General features: G+C 36.2%; 2 protein-coding genes across 10 annotated transcripts; both read left to right on the forward strand.

Moving 5' to 3' along the window:
• The first annotated feature begins 2,185 nt into the window (after positions 1-2,185).
• Positions 2,186-12,981, forward strand: LOC104237677 (chitin elicitor receptor kinase 1-like). Of its 9 annotated transcripts, XM_070168044.1 has the most exons (13): positions 2,186-2,334; positions 3,230-3,509; positions 3,621-3,704; positions 8,544-8,611; positions 9,145-9,210; positions 9,364-9,430; positions 9,745-9,932; positions 10,322-10,411; positions 10,760-10,853; positions 10,923-11,060; positions 11,562-11,789; positions 12,491-12,555; positions 12,646-12,981. In XM_070168044.1, exons 8-11 carry the CDS (start codon positions 10,340-10,342, stop codon positions 11,597-11,599), a joined length of 342 nt encoding a protein of 113 aa, XP_070024145.1. In that variant the 5' UTR covers positions 2,186-2,334; positions 3,230-3,509; positions 3,621-3,704; positions 8,544-8,611; positions 9,145-9,210; positions 9,364-9,430; positions 9,745-9,932; positions 10,322-10,339; the 3' UTR covers positions 11,600-11,789; positions 12,491-12,555; positions 12,646-12,981. The 9 variants fall into 9 exon arrangements, with proteins under 9 accessions (XP_070024145.1, XP_070024141.1, XP_070024143.1 ...); XM_070168040.1 differs by having other exon boundaries at positions 9,145-9,430; XM_070168042.1 differs by having other exon boundaries at positions 9,364-9,932.
• LOC104237679 (uncharacterized) lies at positions 6,924-8,177 on the forward strand. Its single transcript, XM_009791869.2, has one exon. It carries the CDS (start codon positions 6,924-6,926, stop codon positions 8,175-8,177), a length of 1,254 nt encoding a protein of 417 aa, XP_009790171.2.
• Positions 12,982-25,704: the final 12,723 nt, after the last annotated feature.

Genomic DNA, 25,704 nt, shown 5'->3' on the forward strand with positions numbered 1-25,704 from the left:
TGTTAATATTATAGATACAACACGAAATGTGAAAAATAATTAAAATATTATATGATAGAAAATAATGTATATAGAGGAGAATAGAAGTAATGTGAAGGGGTCTACACTTTAAATTTGTTCAATAAAATAATTAAATAAGAAAAATAATATTATTGATAAATTTAAACAAAACAATTGGAGCTACGGAACAAAAAAACAAAGTTAAATTAAATTTTAGGGTAATACAAAACTATATTCATTGTATTATACTAAAAGTAGAATAACGAGTAAGGACATAAAGTAACGCGATAAGCTAATAAAAAGTCGCATGACAATATAGCAAGTGTGCATTATGATTAACCCAAGTGGCAAGCTAATATAAAGCCATTTGGCAAATTATGACAATATTTGTTATAGTATTTAATTTAAATTAAAAGACAAGATATCTATTTAAATTTAAATAGAAAGATAGTAAATAAGATTCTTTTGAATCTAAATGGAAAGAAAGTTAAATTTGAATTAATTGATTAATTAATTAGGAAAGCTAATCAACACATAAATGTTCGAATTCAAACGGGAGGCTCAGAGAGTGAGGCAAATTGTTTTAAATAATGAGAAAGAGTTTTTTGAAATTTGAGTTCACAACAAAAATAACAGAAAAAACAAAAAAGTGTTTGTTACTAGAAATAAGACTAAAAAATCTAGGTTCGAACCCATAATCATAATTACCGAGTTGTTGGATCAAAACTTAACTTTCGCAACTACTTTAGGGATAATGTTTAACTATGAATCGATTCAGACATTGGCTAAACAAATGTCAATTGTGTTGCCTTACAGTAAAATTAATTATCCAATATTTTATAATTTATTTTATATCTCAATTGTTTGGAAGCAATACATATATATTTTTTTATTTATTTATTTTTCTATTAGTTTTAGCAGTTGCTATGCTAAAATATATAAAAAGGGAGGATAGATTCTTCTCTAATGGCTCAGGTACGAACAATGACTTTTTAGCGCGTTGTTGATGTTTATGTTCTCTCAAATTGTATGAGCCAATTGATCGAGCAACACACACACACACACACACACACATATATATATATGCGCACGCACGTCAATTAGAATGAAATAGATTTGTATAGGGTAAACACATAGATGAATATAATTACACTATTTGGGATTGTTATTTACACAAAATAAAGTGAATCATAAAATCATAAGATAAGATTCATTTAATTAAGAATTACATGTAAGAACTCGTCTCTTTTAGTACACGTGCATCGTAGAAGAAAAATATTTAAAGTAGATTAATATTTATTTAATTATAATATATTAATCTTAACTATATCCCAAAGGTATCATTTAAATTGTCAAATTGTATGGTTAAAATTGAGGTAACTAGCAAAATTATTGAGCAAATTACGATCCAACTGTTTTATAAGTTGGTAACTCCCAAAAGTTAGAATATATTGGTTGTTAATAAATTATTATGTATGTATATATTAATTTGTCACTGTGTAATTTTAGGTTGGTAGAAGTTGATGTTGATGTGAGAATTTATTATGTTGAGATAATAATATATTATATTTTTATAATTTAAATTAAGATATTATTAAATATATTTTTATTTGTTATTACCCTATAAAGTATGACTTCACTCAGCTTCAATATAGATGAGATAATTTGACTTGACACGAAATTTAAGAATGAAAAAGAAAACTTTTGAAACTTATGGTCCTAATAGTTTTGTAGGGCCATGATATTTGCACGGGTGTAAGAACTTCTCCTTATATGTAAAATGGGTAAAATAAAAAATTTAGAGTTAAATTATTTCCAAATACATAAATGTGTCATTCTTTTGAAACAGATTAATAAGAAAAATATTTTATGTAAATTGAAAGGGAAGGAGTATTTATTTTTGAATCATACTGTATTTTTATTTGCTTGTATCACCGGCTATATATGAAGTTATAATATTTAAGTTTATGTCAATAGTTATTCATATAATTTATTTTTTTTAATTTATAGAATTTAACAGGATCATAATATTATTCTCACCTCGTGCGGGTACTAATACTAGTATTAATAAGGGACAGTTTGGGAGCTTCCGGTTAGTTGCTTGCACGCACAGGGGTATTTTCGGAATTTTGCAACCAGGGTACATGTAGGCGTCTGCTCCAGGTTTTGACACGTGCTTACAACACCGTTTTTTAGCTAACGCAGTTCTCATCTTCACTGGCGGTTCCTCTGTGCTCTGTGTGAAAATTCCCCAAATTCCTCCTGCTTTCGTTCATCTCCGTTCCTCTCCTCTGGCACTGTTAGATTTCGTTGCATCGTCTGTGGAGCTATCCGGTTAGTTTACTTTTGCGCTCTTCTCTCTTCTTGATTTTCTCAGCTTCTGTTATTTTTAAATTATTATCTCATCACAGGTCCTATTCGATTAAACTGTATAATTGGGGTAAAACAGTTGGTCGATGGTTTCTCTCTTTTGTATATACTTCACAATCGCTAGAATTAAATTTTCTGAGATGACTTTACCTGGGATTTCGGAGCTGTTTGCATAGTTTTGGCTGGTTTACTTCTGAATTTAGTCAACTTTTTCTTTTTCCTACGGTGGTTGTGAAAACGAAATTGAATTTATTATTTGCACATACCTAGATTTTCTGTTTTGAAGTTACTTTTCCCGTGGCAAGTTCTACTGGATTAGTATTGTTTCAACTAGGTAAAGAAGTTGGTCTGCTATTTTTTCCTTTCGGGGACGGCGTGGAATTGACCTTGGTAAACAGAAAATTCGAAGGAGTCCAACACTAAAAGGACATATAGAACTCTTAAAAGAGTGTACGAAGGTGAACAGTTGAATTTTTATTTAGCTGTGCAAAATTAAAGGAACAAGCAGTAATTAATTTTTATTTTTACTCAGTCTCCTCTAAGTAGGAGCTTGCAAAGCTAGAAACGACTAATCTATTTTCATTTGTGGTGCTTTGTTCATTTGAGTTTTATACATTGTTTTCTGTTGATTAGAGTAGCTGATTAGATGACCATCTTTCTGAATTTGGTGGCTTTTTATATGTTGGTGTCTCAGTTTACGCTTTTTCTTTCTTCGTACTGTGATATCTTATTCTACTGTTGTGCGGCATGAGTTACTCCAGAGATATTCATTGTGCAGATATTCTGAATTGTTCCTTCATGAGTTTCTCTTGTTATTTGATGAAACAATATATTTACAAGGTCTCACATTGACGTGCAGGACGCCTGGAGTACCGACGCTTGCGAAAAGGCACATTAATGGATCATCGACAATCAAAAAAGAATTCTCACTCGGTAAACGAAGCTCATGATAAAAATACCAAACACCGTAAAATAGATAACTCTTTAGCAATGACTCAGAAAGAAGAAAAGTTGTTGCAACGCCGCCTCAAATATCGACAGGCAACAACTAATCGGCTTCCATGTGAATCTTGATGGAACGATATCTCACATACAGCATGATATTAATATTGGAGTAGCTTTTCCAACTTCAGAAACAGGTTAAAAAATCAAATCTGTTATTTCTTTTCTTGCTTTTTTAGTATATACATACACAATGATTATACATGTGCTATCCCTATGTATCATGACCATTAATTCTTACCATGTAGTTACTGTGCGAGGAAGTTTTTCTTCATTGGATGCATATGACAAGGAGAAAGATATGCTTCATCCTTTTCATGTTTTCGAAAAAGGTAGGCCCAAAAAAATATGGTGTCTATTTAAATTGTTGTGTTTGTTACGTGCAACCATAAATTAATAGCTGTCTTGAACTACGTTCAACATCGGGTACCGCAAATAAATCATGTGCTCCAACCTTTGAAACAACTGCAACTAACGGTTAGTATGACCACCACCCTTCAGTGATAGTATTTACAATTTAACATTTCTTCTATTTCTGCCCCGTAGAATTGTTTGCAATATGTAGGTCGTGTAAAGAATAAGAAAACTACGATTAATATTAGCCAACTACGCTCTGACTATGTTCCATTAAAGAAAGTTCCATGTTGTAAATTTTGCTACGCAAAAAAGTTTCAATATGAACCGCTTGGATTTTGTTGTAACAATGGTATAGTGAGATTGACCTCTCACCGAATGCCAGATAGACTGAGAAATTTATATGTAGGAAACAATGCAGAAAGCAAGCACTTCCAAATGTACATCAGAACATATAACAATTTATTTGCGTTTACCTCACTTGGTGTCAATTTAATAGAGATTTAGCCAAGAGAAACCGTGGTATCTATACGTTTAGAGTTCAAGGACAGATGTATCATCTGATAGATGATTTATATCCCGAAGAAAGAAAACCAAGAAACTTTGCAACTATACTTTTACGATAATCAAAATGAGGTTGAAAATAGAATGACTTGCTCCAATAAAATAAACGAATCTATAGTGAAGGAACTGATTGACATACTAAAAGATAATCCATACTCTTATATTTCTTCGATCTTTAACCGACATTCCAAACCTGCAAAACTTTCATATAGCATTAAAATGTGACACTGGATTGGATCAACGAGTATACAATTTGCCTACTGCTATTGAGATTGCTGCAATATGGGTTGATTAAAATGATTGTGCTGCTACTCATGCACCGCATGTTCAAATTTACACTCAAAGCCGCAGGACACAAAGAGTAAATTATTACTTTGGATGCTATGATCCTTTACAGTACCCGTTGTTATTTCCACATGGTGAAGGTGGATGGCACTGTGGTATTAAAAAGTTTCGCGGGTCAGAGAATATCCCTAGAAATCATACTTTGTCTGAATTTGAACAACTGCCAAATATAAAAAAAATTTACCTCCGTTGAAGGATACCTTGATATGGAGCTCAAAATATGCAAAAAGGAAACGCAAAAGAGATACAGTCTCGGTACATGAATGCTACTGTTACAAGCTCCAAATGAGAAATGATGATGAAGATGAAATTTTACATACGGGGAGATTATTCAACAGTATTCAGTTGATGAATATATAAAATTGGAAACTCAAAGACTGGATTTTGTGACATTCAATCAAGATTTGTTTAGAATGAGTATGCTTCAAGGGCTTCTTGACATTTTAAGACTTGGTGAACGAGATGCTTCTAACGTTGGAAAGCAGATATTTCTGCCAAATTCCTTCGTAAGAGGCCCTAGAGATATGCGTCAATGTTATACGGATGCTATTGTGTTAGTGCAACATTTTGGAAAACCTGATCTGTTTATTACTATGACATGTAACCCATCTTGGATGGAAATAGAAGAACATTTGTCATCAACTGATCAGGCACAAAATAGACCTGATTTGATTAGTCTGGTATTCAGGGCCAAAATAGAAGAGTTGAAGGCAGATATATTAAAACAAAATGTCTTCGGAAAAGTTGTTGCTTTTATGTACACTGTGGAGTTTCAGAAATAAGGTTTGCCTCACGCTCATTTTCTTATTATAGTAAGTAATGAACACAAATTGTTGAATGCTGAGGCGTACGATGATATAATTAGAGCAGAATTACCAGACGATAATGCAGAACCAAATTTGCGTAAGTTTGTTCTTAAGCATATGATGCATGGTCCTTGTGGTAGTTTAGACCCAACAAATTCTTGTATGGACAAAAAAGGTTGCTGCAAGTTCAAATATTCAAAAAAGTTTGCCGATCAAACATCGAAAGGAAATGATTCTTATCCAATTTATAGAAGACGAAACACAGGAGAAGTGGTGAAAGTGAGAAGACAATACTTAGATAACTCTTAGGTTCTTCCATATAATCCCTATTTACTTGGAAAATTCAACTCACATAAATGTCGAAGTTTGCTCTGACATCAAAGTTGTGAAATATCTTTACAAATATATTTGTAAAGGACATGACAAAATTGCATTTTGTGTACAGAATAATGATACAACTATAGAGATAGATGAAGTAAAGAATATCAGTCCGGCCAGGTGGGTATCACCGCCAGAAGCGATATGGCGTCTATTTGGTTTTCCTATTAGTGAAATGTCACCAAGTGTTTATCGTTTTCAACTACATCTTGAAGGCCAACAATTTATTTCTTTTAAGAGTAATATGGATATAAATACAATTCTGAATAATCCAGTGATCAAAAAAACGATGTTAACAGAATTCTTCTACATGAATGAACATGTTGAAGATGCCAAGGAGCTCAAATTACTGTACAAAGAATTTCCTGAGTACTCTGTGTGGTCCTCGAGCGACAAATTTTGGGCACGTCGAAAACAACGTAATGCTGTTGGTCGCATCATAACGTGTCATTCAACAGAAGGAGAACGATATTATCTTAGATTATTACTAATGCATGTCCGAGGACCAACATCGTATAATGATCTTTTGATAGTAAATGGAGAACCTTGCAGTATTTTCAGAGATTCTATAGAGAAGAGGATTGCTACACTATGATAATAGTTTAATAGAATGTATGTCTGAAGCAGCAAGTTATCAAGTTATCAGATGCCATACAGTTTAAGACGTTTATTTGCTACATTATTGCTGCATTGTAATCCTGCTAATCCAAGAAGATTATAGGAGTAATTTGAAGATTCAATGACCGATGACTATAAAGTATTGAGAACTATTGAAAGACGAGAAATTCGATATCAAGCTTTGAATCATATCAATGATATTTTACACTCTATGGGTCATGATGTAAATGAGTATGAACTCATCCAAGAAGCTATTAAGCCTTCCGCAGCAGCAAAAGAGGCAAAAGAGATTCAATTTGAAAGATCTATCATTGTTAGTAAGGAAGACATTTTCTTACATACGAGATTAAATAAAAATCAACTTATAGCATATAATGTTATCACTGAGAGAATATTTTCAAACAAAGCTGGTGCATTTTCCGTCGACGGTCCTGGAGGAACTGGAAAAACTTTTTATATCTTGCTTTATTAGCAACCATACGATCTATGGGATACATAGCTTTGGCAACAACCACTTCTGATGTTGCTGCCTCCATTTTCCCGGGTGGGCGTATTGCGCATTCGCACTTTAAAATTTCCATTGATATTGATGAAAATGCCACTTGTAACATTACCAAACAAAGCGCACTTGCTGGTTTAATCCGAGATGCAAAGTTAATTGTGTGGGATGAAGTATCTATGGCAAATAAAAGAATGCTAGAAGTTTTTGATTTACTTTTAAAAGATTTCATGAATACAAAGGTCTTATTTGGTGGCAAAGTTGTCGTTCTAGGAGGTGATTTTAGACAAACTCTACCCGTTGTCCGAAACGGAAACAAGAAAGATTTTATTAATGAAAGTTTGCTCTGTTCTAGAATATGGAATGAACTTGAAAAATTACGACTCTTAGAGAATATGAGAGCCAAAACAGATCCTGCATTTTGTGATTATTTGATTAGAATTGAAAATGGACAAGAACGAGTTAACTCAACAAACAAGATTGAATTTCCGAATTCTTTAGTCATTCCTTTCACAACCGAACGAGAATCTTTAGACAAATTATTTAGAGAGACATACCCAAATTTGAATTTGTTCTACTCTAATTCATTATGTACAGATTCCCGTGTAATTTTGACTACAAAAAACGATTTCGCCAATGAAATAAATGACATGCTTATTGATCAATTTCATGGAAAAGTAAGAACATTTATTGGCATCGATGAGACTACTGAACTTAATAATCAAACGCAATTTGAAGACTTATTACACAGTTTAAATCCAACCAACATGCCTCCTTACAAATTATCTTTGAAAGAAAACTGCCCGATGATGCTTTTACAAAATTTAAACCCATATGAAGGTTTATGTAATGACACACGATTAACCTACTGTGATTTTAAAACTCATGTTATAAGTGCTAAGATTACAACAAGTGATTTCAAAAATACGCGTATATTCATACCGAGAATACCATTGTTATCATTACAGGATGAAAAGGTACCAGTTTCATTTAAAAGAACACAATTTCCAGTAAGATTGTGCTTTGCTATGACTATAAACAAAGCACAGACTCTAGATTTTGTTGGAATTTATTTGCGAGAACCTGTATTTTCACATGGTCAGCTTTACATTGCCTTATCAAGAGCAAAGTGCTCGAACTGTGTAAAATTGTTGATTCGGCCACCGACACCCACTACCCATGATGATCATTCTACTTGGAACATAGTTTACGACGAGATCATTCGGAAAGCAATGATGTGATGTATTTTCCCTAAGGTGATTCCATAGGTCATTTGTTGCTTCTCTTGTCTTACTGTCCTACATTTGGTCGTAGATGCGCATCATTATCTTACATTATTTTGTTCTTACAGTGAAGTTTCTTATTTTAACCGTTAATAGACTATCATACGTTAAAGTATTTCTTATTATAGTTCCTGAGAGATTGAAGTTGCAACAATGTCTAGCCCGACTAAGTTGCTCATTTGATGTTCTTTTCTTAGTGTTTTTTTGCACACGCTCACCTCTCTTCTTTTGATGTTATTTCCTTATTGTTGTTCTGTTCTTGTTTCTTTCTGTATCATTTTATCTAATTTAACTTGGAGATCCGACTTCTACTGACAATTGCAGGCTCGAAATTGGGTAGTCTGCCTTGCGTTCAAAGAAAGAGAAATCTTTTGGATACATATACACAGAAGGTATTGGTGCAGCATTTCCCTGTACATGTAGTGGCTTTGACTATCTTTTGTATTAGATTTTCTTAGCTTTAGCCTTGCTAAGATATTCACACCCTCCTTAGCATTGTTTATTGTACTACCGTTGTTAAACTTGGTAAACCATGTTGACTGTAATATTTATATCTCTTTACCAAGGTGTTTATACTCATATTCTTTGCATATTTTAAGTACAATTAATCAAAATAGGATGAGTTCTCACAGAAATCGATGCGAAAGCATTAAATGGGAACTATGTTCATTATGTATTCTAAACGGAAGAGCAATTTTTGCATACTACATTTACAAGCAGTCACAGTTAGTTACATGTTGAAGGTTGGCTGATATTGTAGTATTCTTCTCTGAAATCTCTATTTCTCAAAAGTATATTGCAGATCAGAATGGAACTTATCCACCATTAAGGACTTATACAACATTTTTCCAACCCGAATGACCTTTTGATTTATGTTTCAATGCTATAATATTGATAGATAATTATGGTTTCTTGCTCTTTACAGCTCAACAGCTTGCTTGCCCCTATTTTACTGCTCCAGTGACATCTTTTTCACCTTATCAAGTCTGAGGTATCGAAATAGCTTTGATTGTGATTGTAATCTACTAGAAACTACATTACTGAGAGGAATTTCAGGTTGAGCAACAGCTGGCATATCAGTTGCAGCAGTTCTTGTAGTAGCCCGTTTAGCAGCTTGCATGTACCTTATATTTTATAGATGCAGGAAAGGGAGGAACAATTGTTTGTTCACTTGACACCTTACAAACATAGTCATAATGAACATGTTCATGGTAATCTTCATGGTTTTCAATCTCTTGACGTATACTTTAGTTACCCATCAAATTATACTGTGAGAGTTTCCACTGTATCTTGTTTCTCATTTCTCTTGCTTTAGGCATAAGGAATCACCATTTTCATGATGACTATTTGTTAAAGATATTACTCCAGTTGCCATTTCTAAAAATACAAGCTTCCTGCAATATGATTAATGATGAAAGTATGCCAACTAACTGTTCTATGGAAGCACTTCGTAATTCATCCTTGGAATAACTTTTGTAACTAAATATAGGCTTTGATTTTTTTTTAACTGACTCACGTCATGCAGATTTAGAGAATTCTTCAAAAGGGGATCCTCTTAGTAAGGGTGCTTCTCCGGAGCCCCTCGAAGAATCACAGTGGATCAGTTGTTGGAATTTTCATATGAAGAACTTGCTGACGCCAGCGACAACTTCAGCACAACATACAAGATTGGTCAAGCTGGTTTTGCATCTCTTTACCATGCAGAGTTAAGAGGCAAGGTTTATTGTTATTCTTCTTTGATTGAAATGATTAGCAATTACTTATTTGGATACCTAAATTCATCATCAGCTTTGTTGGAGCTGCTTTGTTATGTCACTATCGCGTCATTCACATAATCGTCTGATTCAACAACAATGATTATGCTTATTTCTTACTCCGGAGGAAATTATTCTTTTTCAGTTTAAATTTTAAGTGAGCATGCAGAACAAACAGTTCCACAATTGTAAAAATTCACAATATATTTCATATTTGCATCCTGTCATCTACATTAGAGGTCATGTACTTCATTGAAAGAACCCCTTGATGTAAAAAAAATCGTATAGTTTGGTTTTCTGTTTCATGCTGCTAGCTTGTTAATCACCTTTGTCTCAATTAATATGCAGAAAGCTGCAATCAAGAAGATGAATATGCAAGCAACAAAAGAGTTCCTTGCTAAATTGAAGGTTTTGACCCATGTTCATCAGTTGAACTTGGTAAATTCAAACCTCATAGTGATATACTATGTTTCTGCAATATTTTGATTACTATAGTTACAGAGTCACTATGATATGATGTGCCACCACGAGATGGTGAGATGATAAGTCTTTTAATGTAACTTTCAAAAAGATGGTGCACGTTTCCTTCTTTTTTTATTGATAAACTTCCTTTCAAAGATTCTACATTGCTCAATATTTCCACTCTATTTACTGATCTGAGCCATTTATCTTGCCAACGTGATATTTTCCTTGTGAAAGTTATAATTGGTGATTTAGTTCTGCTTCTTTAACCTAATACATCATAGAGAACAGGAGGTAATATTTCACATGTTGAAACTGTTGCAGGTACGTTTGATAGGATATTATGTTGAAGGATCTTTGTGCTTAGTCCACGAATACGTTGAAAATGGAAACTTAAACCAACACTTGAATAGTTTAGGTAAGTATCAGTTCTTCTTATTGCCAAAAAAAAAATTCATGTCTAATCATATTCTCGAATCTCTCTCAGTTCCGTATCCAATCATGGTTCTTCATTTCCAAGCAGAACACTGTTGCCATGGTCTACCATTGGTGCAAGCTGCTCTACATGCAGCTAGAGTCCTAACCAGTATAATCTTTGGTTTTTTGTATCTTCAGATCTGTCCAGGTAAATTGGTTGTCAGATATGTGTTTTTGATATTTTCAGTTTTCTTCTCGATCGTTGTTTCTTCCGCATTACCTGAATAACTATTTCTTTACTATTGGTATCATTTCTTTCTTGCCTATTTTGCTTTGTTAGCTTTTAAGTATAGATTTTATCTTCTGTATTTTCCTTGTAGCTCTTTCGCCATCACGTCATGTCACTTTATTTAAGCTCATTTCAGTCAGTAACATATGAAGTAAAAAGTACTACAAGTTCTTCGGTAGTCTTGCTATATGTAAGAAAGTCTTAGTAAATCTGGTTAGGCTTAGAGTAATCGAGCAATTATTCATATTTGTTAACATGTTACATTCAGATTCAGTCTTATATTTTAACATGCGAGTTTAACTATACTTGTTACTTAACTGAGAATTGTCAGATTCAGTATTCTTCAATTTTATTTAGGTATTATTCACTGTTAATGAGAATTAGAAGGTGCTTTTTGCTGACTCTGGTTATTATGCGCAGCTGAATCTGGTACGTTGCAAGATGCAATACTTATATGACGATAATGGACGTAAATTTGTTAATACATCTGAAAGAATTGTAACTATATCTGGGCACTGCTATCCTGGCGTAGTCAAAGCCATCATAAACTAAAGCAAACACTTATAGCACTCCACCATCTTAAACCTCAGTCACGCAATTACTGATTCTGCTGAGGCGCTTGCTTCTAAGTTACCTGATGATCTCAAGGTACTTTCTTATTCTTTGCCTTATTATCTAAACCAACATATCAAGTTATGCCACTTTTACTTAGTTTGGACCCCGAAACAAGTTCAGTAATAAGGGTTACCAATTGGTAATGCCTTGAGATAAAGAGTGAAAATAACAAGTTCCCGCCAACTTTATGATGTACTTCATAATACTGCTTCGTCTTGGAATGAATTTTATGGTGAGCATGTTGCTATTCATTCTTTTTAGCTTCATTGTAAATTCCCTCTTGTTAATCTTTTATTTCATCGATGTTGTTGCTGTTACTTACTGAATTTCGAGCTATGCATTTTGCCCGAAGAGATTAAATATTTATGAAATTCTTACAAGTTTATTTTATTCATCAAAAATTATGATGAAGGTAGCCCTAGATTTGTTTTGATATTGCCTGGATATGCAGACATAGACAAACTTTTTGAGCACATTTGCTGATCCTTTTTTCTCTTTAGCTTTAGATGATATAATTCTTCTTACTGTTTATAATGGTGCATGCCAAACCAACCTAAGTGAAATTGTTAACTTCTTGTGGACATGTGTGAAAATTTAGAGACAACCAAATCACAGTGACATTTCACTGCTCGCAAGTACAAGAGACTACAAACAGCAATACCTATCCAGTATAATCCCCACAAGTACAAAAAACTAATGGTATTCTTTTCATCTTTTGGTTGCTTGAAATGCAGAATGGCAAACAAACGATCCAACAAGAAGAATCAAGAGCATTGGCTTCTTGTGTCAATATGTTAAGGTATTAAATGATGTACTTATTCGTGACTCCGTTCTATTTCTACTTATTTAATATACTGAATCATGACGGCTAAATATTATACGTTAACAGGAGCACTTTTGCACCTACAGTAAATTCTTTATGAGGAGCTACCATCACTTGGTGTGAAGACTGACCAAAGCTGCTTTTCCTAGAAATAACGTTCAGCTCTTGTCTTTCCTGCTGCAGTTTTATAGCTGCATGATGCTGCCCAAGCTTTGTAGATGAATGCTATGTATTTGTTATCTCTTTTGTCTATCTCCTCTTTTTGAGTATATATAATGTGTTTGATATAATCAGCCAAATGTATTTAATTATCAATTTTTGAGTTGTTTAACTTTGTGCCAAAGTTTTTCGTCTTGGTTACTTGTGAATGGGATGACTGTATACACATAGAGTGTAACATAAGTAGTTTTTAAATTTGGTTGAATGTTTTTTGCAATTTGATTGTGTCTTGTGGAGTGGGAATTTGGGTGTTGTTTAAGTTATTAGACAATGTGTATATAACTTGGACAATGAACTGTAAGTATGCTATTGACTTATAACAGGCTGGAAGTGTTTGAATGGGAAGGTTTCTATTTTGGGGTTTCGCTTTGATCTAATTCAGTCAAGGGAAGTACTTTCTGAGACATCCAGTAATTCAAGTCAAAATGTTGGAGTAACAGGAGGTAATCGACTTGTAGATCTATAAGTGGGGAATTTGAATTTTATAGAATTGCTCAACTTTTCTTGGCTGACTAAGTATTATTCCTTCGTAGGAGGCCGTAGAGATATTGCGTTAGTACAGTATTTTAAAAAACCTAATCTCTTGGCTGACAAGAGGGGTTGCTCTGATGGTAAGCAACCTCCACTTCCAACCAAGAGGTTGTGAGTTCGAGTCTCCCCAAGAGCAAGGTGGGAAGTTCTTGGAGGGAAGGATGCAAAGATGGCACGCTAATATATCACATCCTTTTATGTAATCGTCATCTTCCAGTTATTATTGTTAACTACTTTAAGTCTACCCTTACTCTATACTGCTGTCTTAACAGAAATCCTACAGAAAACTTTTATCAATACTAAAACGTATTCCATTACTACGTATAACATTAAAAAAGTGACCCGATGTACTTTGGCCCGTGTTCAGCGCGGGCTTACTTCCACTAGTACATGAATATATCATTGTTTTCATCATTTAATTAGTATTTTGAGATTGAAATTGGGATTTTTTGCCTAAAGTTTCATAATGTAAATTTTTAAGTTTTGAGCATCGCTTTCGAGTCGGATTTGAGTGAAACTAGTATGGTTGAACTCGTAAGTGAATGGGTTGTCAGATTTTGTAAGTTTTTTGGGGTTCCGAAGCGCGGGCCCTGGTTGGACTTTATGGTTAATTTTTGGGCTTCTGATTAAGAATTTGACCTTTATCATTTAGAATTATTTCCTTGGGCTTATTTGATGTATTCGAGTTGCTCTTAGCTAGTTTCGAGCAATTCGGAGGTTGGTACTTGCAGGATGACATTTTTGGAGCATCACTTGGCTTGCTCGATATTGGAATTTGCTTGTTCGAGGTGAGTAACACTTCTAAACTTGATGTTGAGGGGACGAAACCCCGAATTACATGTTATGTGATTGGTGTTGAGGTGACGTACATGCTAGGTGACGGGCGTGTGGGTGTGCACCGTGTGAATTGTGACTCTGTTATTTCTGTGGTATGGTGTAGTTACCTGATCTTACCTGTAACCATGAAATTTCTACGTACTTGAGATATTGAGCTGTGATTCATGTTAGAAACCATGTCTAAGCTACATGCATATCCTGTTGGGACCCACTGAGGTCATTTCTACGAATGAGTTATCTGCTTTCATTGCTTTATGTACTCAGTCATACGCATTCATATGCATATCATATCTAAGTCTCTATTACCATTTATTGACACATCATATCATCATTTTGGGCTAGTTTTATAGCATTGTGAGCCCGAAAGACTGGAGAGATTGATGACTGAGTGAGGCCGATGGCTTGATTATGAGTGACATTTATAGGATCGGGATGCACGCCGTAGTGGTTATACTGATTTATGATAGCGCTTGGGCTGAAGGAGCCCTTTCGGAGTCTCCACACCCCCCAGTGAGTGTGGTTAATTATATTGAGGGATGGATCTTCCCTGGACATGGATCTTGTCTGAAGCATTTATATACTTGGGGATGGATCTTCCCCATGTGTTGGATTTGGCCCTACTCAGTACTTAGCGACTGATATATTTTGGGATGGATCTTCCCTAGGCCGGATTGGCTATATACAATACTGAGTGATTGAGCATGATGAGTGGAAAGTGTGAGACAGTGAGATTGAGTACTCTGAGAGTGTGAGTGGATGAGTTCATCTCTGAGATACATTGCATTGACATGCACACATAACATACATGCATAGAGATGCATTTTCCTCATGCTGTACGGCATCACATCATTCGTAACTTCTCACACATATTGACATATGAGCATAGAGAGGTATTTTACACTTGCTATCTGGAAAGAAAATGAAACATCTTATTTATTGTTGAAAGGATTTTTGTGAAAAATTACAGTTTTCAAACTTACTCGTATTTTTGATAATTTCAGTAAAGGAGTTGGGTTTTCTCTGATATACTTGAAAAGTGGAACTATTTTTTGGGAAATTATGAAAAAGCTGAGCATTTTATCTCTAAGTTACTTCTTTTATTACTTGCTTTATGTTGTTATGAACTGTTGTTGGCTATTAGTATTGGACCCGACCTTTGTTTCGCTCGTCACTACTTTCAACCTAAGATTATGTTGGTTACTTATTGAGTATATGTGGTCGGTTGTACTCATACTACACTTCTGCACCTCGCATGCAGATGTTGGATGCTGATGTTGCTGTGTTCAACGGAAGCTAGATTTGAAGACGTACCACATTCTGGTTGTAGTTGCCTCTTGTTCATGGTAGACTTAGATTCATAAAGATCTGTTTATGTACAAATCGAACTGATGATGTATTTATTTTATACCAACTTTGTAAATTCTAATCTTAGCAGCTCATGATTTGTACTACCAGTCTTTGGGAAATATATAAAATGCAGATATTTTTCTTTTACTTAATTGTCTTATTGAATTTCATTGGAATTGGATAGAGGTTAATTGGCTTACCTAGCGGGTTGGGTTAGGTGCCATTACGACTAGTTGGATTTTGGGTCGTTACAAGTTGGTATCAGAGCTCTAGGTTCATAGGTTCTACAAGTCATGAACAAGTGTCTAGTAGAGTCTTGCTGATCGGTATGATGACGTCCATACCTATCTTCGAGAGGCTACATGACAGTTAGGATATACCTCTCATCTTTCTTTCCTTATCGTGCAACATTGATTCAACTTGAAGCGTAACTCTTTGAATTCCTTCCATGCATTCGTATGTGCATGTGAGTGCTCGCTATCAACTATGCATCGACAGCTTATGATTCCATGGATGAGGTGAGATGTGATTTCAGTGTGCTAATGATGGGCCAGTCTGGAGGACTTGAGGCCGGGTTTTGACTATAGCTTGATATCGGAGATTTCAGTTGTGTGAGCATGCGTTTTTTGGTCTTATAAGTCCGGTAGTGCCCCTATAAGTGGAATTTATGGCTTGATGAGTGGTTGGATGGCCGTATGAGTAGGATTTGACTGCGGATGTGTTTAGATTGTTTGAAGGTGATGGGAAAAGTTTGCTTAAGATGTGAAAAGGACTATTGGATGCTCGATTTCTGTGGATGTGTCATACAGTCTTGAGTTATGAAGGTTTTTGAGAGATTCTTTCGTGTTATTTCATTTGTGGAACAAAGTAGAGTTTCGTGTCTTGTTAATGGGTTCAGACTCAGGAAGATTAAGTGATTGCGTAGTAGGTGTGGCTGTGAAAGGGTATAAAAAGATGTTAGTTTGAGGCTAAACAGGTGGGTTATAACCTGCAAGGTAATCTACAGATGTGTGATATTTATGATGTTGTGTGGAGGCTTTATTTTCTATCAGTAGGTTATATTTGTGCTATTTGAATTTGGATCGGTTGTAATTGTTGACCTGGCCGTCACAAGGTTGAATGTGAGATTTGCAGATGCTTTGAGGTATTAGATGGTTTGTGTTACATTAGCTTATGAAAGTTTTAGTTTAATCTCACTGCGGTATTATGTCAGTAATGGGGTATGGTTATTGTAAGTTATCAGATGTTTTATTTCATGGCTTTGAGCCAACTTGGGGAGTCTGCTATCGACGAGTTAATTGCACGGTTATGTGTTGTATTGGTTTCAGTGTGAGACATACTTGTGGATCGGTTATGACTTCCAGAAGCCGATTTTGAGGATGACGTAAGCAAGGAAGTTTCTGGATGCATGATGTATTATACTTTATGGGCATATGGGAATAATGGAATGATTAAGTTGTTATTCGTGAAAGATGTAGTGCGCATGAGGTAGGAATTTGCTCGGTTGCTTAGATGTGTGGATTACTTCTTTGGGTGTCATCATGCTAATGTGGCACATGTCGTTCGGTCTGTTTGGGCAGTGCAATTGAGATTTGAGTAGCGTAGACGACCCTTGAGAATGATTCTAATGGATTCAAGATTTATATGTAGCAACTGAGAATTTTGCAGATTTGTATATGGCTAGAATCTGAGAGTTACATTGGATGGTGTCGAGACTAGCGGTATTTCTATACCATTATGAATTATACATTTCAGTATTAGGAAGGTGAAGGAGACAACTTTAGATTCACATAAGGTCTTTTCAGAATGGGTATCTTAGTTGTGGTACTTTTGGGGTGCTTAAGAAGAGATGTAGTAATATATAGGCCTTAGGGCGGTGTGGCTTTATGCTAGGGTCTCGTGTGGTGAGTTTGGTTGAGGATTGTGGTATTATGGGCAAGGAGAAGTATCGACTTGAAGTCAATTTGAAAGAAACTCGGAGAAGTAGGACAACTTGATAGTAGGCTGGATCAGCACATTAATGGATATAATCGGTTCTTTGGGTATTTATGATGTGGCGAGTCTCTATAGGTGTTTTGCGATAATGCTCTTGGATTTTGGTGACATACATGGATTGGTTGAGCTAGAGGGATTTGGTTATGATAGTTTGGTTATGTGCAAGTGGATTCCAAAGAGTTCTCAATAGTTTCTACCACAGTTCGAGGTGCATTTTTCCTACTGGCGTGTGGAACATGTTTATGTTGCGTATTGTGATTTTCTCCTAGACGAGATCAAACGGAAGGTTCCTAGCTAATTGAGTATGTAGTTTACTTGTGACTCAGAGTTGATTTTGAGATTCTCGTACTTTTCGTATGATGACATAATAAGTGTGGTGTGTTGGGTAGGATTGAGATTTGCATGTGCAAGGTCACGATTCGGTTTTGAAAGGAAGGTCTTGAATTCTTAGGCAGCATAGACGGTTTCAGATGACTAGGTGAATGATATTACTATTTGGAATTGCTTGAGTAGAGTGTACATTTCAGAAGACACATTGTGTTTTGATTTATGGATACTTCATTGGTATTGCGGTACTCTCCTGGTTGATCAACTACTGATTTTCAGATGTTGCCATGTGGCACGACAATTGGAGAAGTATTCCTCGTGAGATGATCATGTATGAGAGATATATTAGACATTCACGCGGCGGAGTTAGGATCAGATATGGTGATTCGTGCGTTCTATGGATTTAGAGACTGGAAGTTCTCAGGAGCAGATTGTTTCATGGTTGTGTACTGTGAAAATGTGGCCAAGTTAGTCAGATCATGGTATGTGTTATGGTTAGGTCATTGTGGACCTTCAGAGGGTTATTTATCTACTTGTGGATGACCAGAGTTGATTTGGGGCCCATCAGTAGGCCTAATGAGGATCTGTATTCTCCGGATCGGATTGGATGACTATGTACTGCTACTATTGAGGGATGTGCCATTCGGTTGGAGTTGAGCTTATTCGTGTTCTGATATGTTCTATGTATTATTCTTCTATGCTAGGAGGGGGTGATTCGTTGGTTATATACACACTTGGTGCGGTTCGATTTGGGCCTTATAGTTGAATTTGAGTGAGAGGGGTATTATGGTGTTGAATGATTGATTGCGCATTAGTTATGTTCTATTGGGTTTGTGTGGCATTGTGTCATTTGCTTCTCCGTGGTTATGGTCGTGCATCTTGGGTACTTGATGTCGAATTCCACGTGGTTGTTTATTTTGAGCAGGGTGGCTTGAGGTATTTCATATGGACTAGTGATTTGATGGGGTCACACATTACAGCGAAGTTATGTTGGGATATGATCCTTTGTGTTAGATTCATGTGTTATGGTTCTACGGTGTGTACTAGGTTTTTAGCATCTTATTGTGGCGATACTTGTTGAGCTTGCGGGACGGTTCTCTCATTTGAGTCATTTTCTATGTTTGAGTACACTTAAATTATTGCATATTGGTATACGGATTATACGGTTTGACTTCGATTCGTCGTTACGTGTTGTCACTATTGACGTATGTTAGATGGATTGTCTAGAGAATCGGCTCAGGTATGTTAAGGCTATCCATTCTTTCTTTTTGGCATGATCCATATGATTCAAATGAAACGAGCAAATGTATAACTTCCATAAATGACTCTATTCATAGAAATACTAGAGGTTCCTATGTTCTTGATTCCCCATATGTCTTATCAGTCTATTGTCTGTTCATGGGTCTCAGAAAATACGTAAGTTGATAAAGTTTATTTCATGATAATAATTAAAGGCATAATGATCTTATGACACTCCGATAGATTTTATTGATGTACTTCTCATGCATTGCATTCATTTATACATAAACATTGACCCATGACCAGATGACGTTATATACGTATATATTTCTGTATATATATGTATATAGGATATGGCAAAAGGTTACGGCGTTATATACACACCACCACCTGATCAGTTGGTATACGTTGATGATTTGCCCAAAGTGGCTGATATGATATGATGAGATGCCCTCAGATGCTTGATTATGTTATGAACGCATATACCCATACATGATATGACATTTATACGCATATGCATGATATTATAAGTATTAAATGATTCACAGAGCTATTCGAACATACATATTGAGTCTTTTACTCTGTGAGAAAGCACAAGAGAAAATAATATTATTAATTACTTAATTAAAGTATTGTATAATCCTATTTATATACACTGAGTACATAATAATATTTATCTACTTCCTGATATGGGACACTTATACATGACTACCTACTTAAGACTTCCCTCAAGCCGGTGCATATAAATCATATGTACCGAGCTTGTTACAGATGTAATTAATACGAGAACCAGTAAGAGACTTAGTGAAAATATCTGCTAGCTGATCATTCGACTTCACAAACTTTGTAACAATATCTCCTGAGAGTATCTTTTCTCTGATAAAGTGACAGTAGATCTCAATGTGTTTAGTCCTCTCATGGAACACCAGATTTGACGTAATATGAAGAGCAGCTTGATTATCACACACAAGTTCCATCTTGCTGATTTCTCCGAACTTCCACTCCTTGAGCAACTGCTTGACCCAAACTAACTCACACGTTGCCACAGCTTTGGCCCGATATTCGGCTTCGTTTCTAGACCGAGCAACTACATTTTGTTTCTTGCTCTTCCAAGAGAACAAATTACCTCTTACTAGAACACAATATCCAGATGTAGAACGTCTATCAGAAGGTGATCCTGCCCAATCAGCATCTATGTACCCAACAATCTGCTCGTGACCTCGATCCTCGAATAGTAACCCTTTGCCTGAGGCTGATTTTATATACCGAAGAATTCGATCAACTGCATCCCAGTGACTATCACAAGGAGAATCCATAAACTAACTTACAACACTCACCGAAAAAGAAATGTCAGGTCTAGTCACTGTGAGGTAATTCAATTTACCAACCAACCTCCTATATCTCGTAGTATCTCTACGAGGCTCCCCCTTTCCAGGCAGAAGCTTAGTATTCGGATCCATAGGAGTGTCAACAGGTCCGCAGCCCATCATTCCAGTCTCCTCAAGAATGTCTAAGGCATACTTCCGCTATGAAATAACAATACCTAAGCTAGACTGAGTGACCTAAATACCTAGAAAATACTTCAATCTGCCCAGATCATTAGTCTTAAAGTGTTGAAAGAGATGCTGCTTTAGATTAGTAATACCATCCTAATCATTGCCAGTAATAACAATATCATCAACATAAACCACCAGATAAATACACAGATTAAGAGCAGAATGCCGATAAAACACAGAGTGATCAGCTTCACTACGAGTCATGCCAAACTCCTGAATAACTGTGCTGAACTTACCAAACCAAGCTCGAGGGGACTGTTTCAAACTATACAGTGACCTGCGCAATCGGCATACAAGACCACTAGACTCCCCTTGAGCAACAAAACCAGGTGGTTGTTCTATATAAACTTCTTCTTCAATATCACCACGGAGAAAAGCATTCTTAATGTCTAAATGATAAAGAGGCCAATGACGTACAACAACCATGGACAAAAAAAGACGAACATATGCTACTTTAGCCACGGGAAAGAAAGTGTCACTATAATCAAGCCCAAAAATCTTAGTTTGTCCTTTTGCAACAAGACGAGACTTAAGCCGATCAACCTAGCCATCTGGGTCGACTTTGACCACATAAACCCAACGACAACCAACAATAGACTTACCTGAAGGAAGAGGAACAAGATCCCAAGTGCCACTCGCATGTAAAGCAAACATCTCCTTAATCATAGCATGTCGCCATCCTGGATGAGATAGTGCCTCACCTGTAGACTTAGGAATAGAAACAGTGGACAAAGATGATAAAAAAGCATAATGAGGTGATGACAGACGATGATAACTTAAACCGACATAATGGCGATTAGGATTAAGTGTGGATCGTACACCTTTGCGGAGTGTAATTGGTTGACTAAGAGGGGACAAGTCCACAGTAGGTGCAGAATCTGATGCAGGACATGAATCACATGGGCTTGATACTGGACGTGGACGACGATGATAAGTAAAGAGTGGTGGAGCTGCAAAAGATTAAACTGGACTAGGTGGTGGAACTGGAGCTACATGTGGTGGAACTGGAGCTATATGTGGTAGAGCTACCATTGGAGCTGTAGGTGGTGGAACTGGAGTTGTAGAGGAAGATGAATGGCAGATAGTGACTGAATTTCCAAAAAATGAAAATGGTAGCACCTCTGAAATATCTAAGTGATTACCTAGACCTATGAAGTATGATTGGGTTTCAAAGAAGGTAACATTAGTGGACATAAGGTACCGTTGGAGGTCAGGGGAATAACATCAATACCCCTTTTGCTTTATCGAGTAACCTAGAAATACACACTTAAGATCACAAGGAGCTAACTTATCTTTTCCTGAAGTAAGGTTATGAACAAAACACATGCTTCCAAAGACACGGGGTGGAAGTGAGAACAAAGGTAAATGGGGAAATAGGATAGAGAATGGAACTTGATTCTGGATAGCTGAAGATGACATATGATTAATAAGATAGCAAGATGTAAGAACTGCATCCCCCCAAAAATGCAACGGAACATGAGATTGTATGAGTAGGGTACGAGCAGTTTCAATAAGATGCTTATTCTTTCTTTCAGCTACCCCATTTTGTTGAGATGTGTACGGACAAGATGTTTGATGAATAATCCCATGAGAGTTCATAAACTACTGAAATGGGGAAGACAAATATTCTAGGGCATTATCACTATGAAATGTGCAGATAGAAACCCCAAATTGATTTTAAATTTCAGCGTAGAAGGTTTGGAAAATAGAAAACAACTCAGACCGATTTTTCATCAAAAATATCCAAGTGCACCTGGAATAATCATCAATGAAACTGACAAAGTAGCGGAATCCCAAGGTAGAAATGACCCGACTAGGACCCCAAACATCTGAATGGACTAAAGTGAAAAGTGACTCTGCTCAATTATCAAGACGCCGAGGGAAATGAGAGCAGGTATGCTTATTGAGTTGACATGACTCACACTCTACAGTGGACAAGTAAGATAAACCAAGTACCATTTTCTGATGTTTTGACAAACTGGGATATCCCAATTGTTTGTGTAATAAATCTAGTAAATCGGTAACAAGAAAAGTTATTGAAGGAAGACAAGATGTGAGTCCAGGTGATTTTGCAAGGATAAGGTGATAAAGTCCATCTGATTCACGCCTGGTACCAATGATCCACCCCGTACTACGTTCGTGTCTAAAAACAAGGTCATCAAGAAATAAAACATCGCATTTAAGTGATTTGGCTAAGCGACTAACGACTATGAGATTAGACGGACTATTAGGAACATAAAGAACTGAATCTAAAGGTAAGGAAGGAAGTGGGCTTGCTTAACCTATTTCAGTTGCCATGGTTTGAGTCTCATTTGCCATTGTAACTCTTGGAAGAGATTGAGAATACGAAATACTAGTAAAAAGAGATTTGTTACCAGAAATATGATCAGATGCACCTGAATCAATAACCCAAGACTCAGAAGTTAAAGATTGGGAGACACAAGTCACTCTACTATCTATTTGAATAATGGAACCTATCTCTGAAGATGTCTGTTTACATGCTTTATACTAAAGGAACTCAATATAATCCGGTAAAGAAACCATCTGGATAGGATTCAATGCATTGGATCGAACGGACTGTGAGTTGAAGGTTTCAGATACAAATGCCATTAATATGTTGCACCGGAAAAAGCAGAAACTTTCTGAAATTACTGTTCACACCGGAAAATCACTATTCATGCTGGAAAAATATAAAAGTGGTCTGAATTTGATTTAAATTAGATGGGTAGGATTAGATTTGCGAGGAGAAGACATTGTCCTGAAGAAGTTTTTTCAAAATCTGGTCGGAAATAGTCTCACGCGCTGGCGCGTGGGCGTCAGAACTTCGCCAGAAAATTTCTTCTAGCAGCATGTGGGGGGTATTCTAACGGAGAATTTTTTATGGGTTGGTCGCCGGAGGCCGATCTACTTCTTGGTGGTGTTGGTTTTTGCACAACATTGACGAAAAGTGGCTTTTTACTTGCAGCAGACCTGTGTTTGCCGGAAAAAGACCTCCGGTTAATTGATATTTCTTCCCAGAGTCGCTGGAATTTATGCACAACGATAAATCTCATGATTTCTCTGATACCATGTGAGAAAGCACGGGAGAAAATTATTAATTACTTAATTAAAGTGTCGTACAACCCCTATTTTTATACAGTGGGTACATAATAGTATTTATCTACTTCCTGATGTGGGACACTTATACTCGACTAACTACTTAACATACTCCATATGTCTCTCATGTCTATTATTTACTTATTTTCATTCCTTACATACTCGGTACATTATTTGTACTGACGTTCCTTTTGCCTGGGGATGCTATGTTTCATAGTCGCAGGTCCCAATAGATAGGTTGAGAGTCCTCCAAGTAGGCTATCAGCTCAGCGGAAGGTGTTGGTGGGCTCCATTTGCTCTGGAGTTGCTTATTTGGCCAGTATGATTAGTATATGCATTGATTGGTATGGCGGGGCTCTGTCCCGACCTTTGTGATATTATGTACTCTTGGAGTCTTGTAGACAGATGTCATGTATACAGATACTTGTATGGCCTTGTCGGCCTATGTTTTGAGTATATAAAGGATCAAGTTAGCCTTATAAGCCCATATGTCACATGTATGAGTTTTCTATATCAGGTTGGGCCGTTCTATGTCGCGTATTCCCTTATGTTTACTCTAGTTATCTCACGACACCCCTTCTGGCCACTTACCCATGATGATGTAATAAGAAAGATACGTGATGTTGGTACTCGGTTGAGTAAGCTATCGGTTGCCAGTCGCGGCCCATCAGTTTGGGTCATAACAAAAGTGATATCAGAGCAGTTTTATACTAGGTAATCTATAAGTCGTGTCTAGTAGAGTCTTGTTTATAGGTGTGTTGTGCACCACACTTATAAGTAGGAGGCTATCAGGCATTTAGGACTATCACTCTTTCTTCTTACTCTAGATCGTGTGGTAGAGCTCAATTATAAGAACTTAATTTCCTAAACTCTATCTTATTCATAATACGACGATGCCTACATCTAGAAAGACGGTTGGTAAGAGATATAGTTGTGGAAGAGTTGAGTCAGAGGAACTCGATTTTTGCATCATGCTTATGATGGATAAAGATGAGGTATTCAACAGATCGTGAGAATAAGATAAATTGAACATGAATTAGGGACTGAGTGATTTGGTAATGGTCGGGATCATGAGAATTTCATATTGTGCTCCGACGATGATTGATGACAGAAGAATAACCTTTAAAGTTCATTAAGGAAGACACTTCCCTAAAGCAAACAATGTGAGCAAAGTTAAGCTTAAAGGACTGTGTGTGCCAGTTACACTATGTGTCTCCCTCGTGAGTAAGGAATATTGTTATCCTTGGTACATAAGGATTACTGCAAGGCGAGTAAGGATCATCAATGGTGTTAAAAGATGCCAAAGATGAAGAGGTAAAACATCTATAGGTAGATCGTCGTAGCTCTAAATCTTAGTACTCTCCTAAAGGGGGAATATGCAGTGATGTGACATTAAGTCAGAATTAAGTGGTTCTAGTAGCTATGGAATCGTAAAAGAAGAATGCGATAAAAATGAGAAAGGTATGAGATTGCACTTATCTAAATCCTATAGATATGCCACAATTCCAGAACATTATGAAAACATGACGTCAAGGAGAGGAAGTAAAGGTTCCTTCCTGAGATGTTATTGATAGATAAGGAGCCAGTGAGAGAGGTAAGTTAAGATAAAGGAAATAATCCAAGAAAGATTATGAAGAATATTGATATGAGAATGGGCCAACGAGTAGTTAGTAGTTGATTCAGGAAGATCCTAGTTATAGCTAGACAAGAGGATACAGACAAATCAACAGATCGTGCAAGATAAACATAGTGAACCCCAACATGGGGAATTCCGTCTCGCGGATATGATATCGAGATCTTTGAGAAATATTCAGACATGAGTTGTGGTAGTTAAAGGTACCGTATGAGTGTTATGTAAATAAAAGGGAGTGCCACTAGAAAACAGTCAAAATTTAAGTTCAAAAGCAACCCTACGAGCACAAGGGCATGGAGTACGTAAGTAAGGATAACTACAAGTGAGAAAGAACATCAAAAATTC

This window comes from Nicotiana sylvestris, chromosome 2, assembly GCF_000393655.2.
Source record: "Nicotiana sylvestris chromosome 2, ASM39365v2, whole genome shotgun sequence".
Classification (NCBI taxonomy): domain Eukaryota; kingdom Viridiplantae; phylum Streptophyta; class Magnoliopsida; order Solanales; family Solanaceae; genus Nicotiana; species Nicotiana sylvestris.

Excerpts from the sequence above, each read along its gene's own strand:
- LOC104237679 (XM_009791869.2), top strand. The coding sequence starts at position 6,924 with ATGGGATACATAGCTTTGGCAACAACCACTTCTGATGTTGCTGCCTCC.
- LOC104237677 (XM_070168043.1), top strand. The coding sequence starts at position 10,340 with ATGAATATGCAAGCAACAAAAGAGTTCCTTGCTAAATTGAAGGTTTTG. Across the intron at positions 10,854-10,922 it reads CCAACACTTGAATAGTTTAG|TTCCGTATCCAATCATGGTT; the intron begins GTAAGTATCAGT and ends AATCTCTCTCAG. Across the intron at positions 11,061-11,561 it reads GTATCTTCAGATCTGTCCAG|CTGAATCTGGTACGTTGCAA; the intron begins GTAAATTGGTTG and ends TATTATGCGCAG.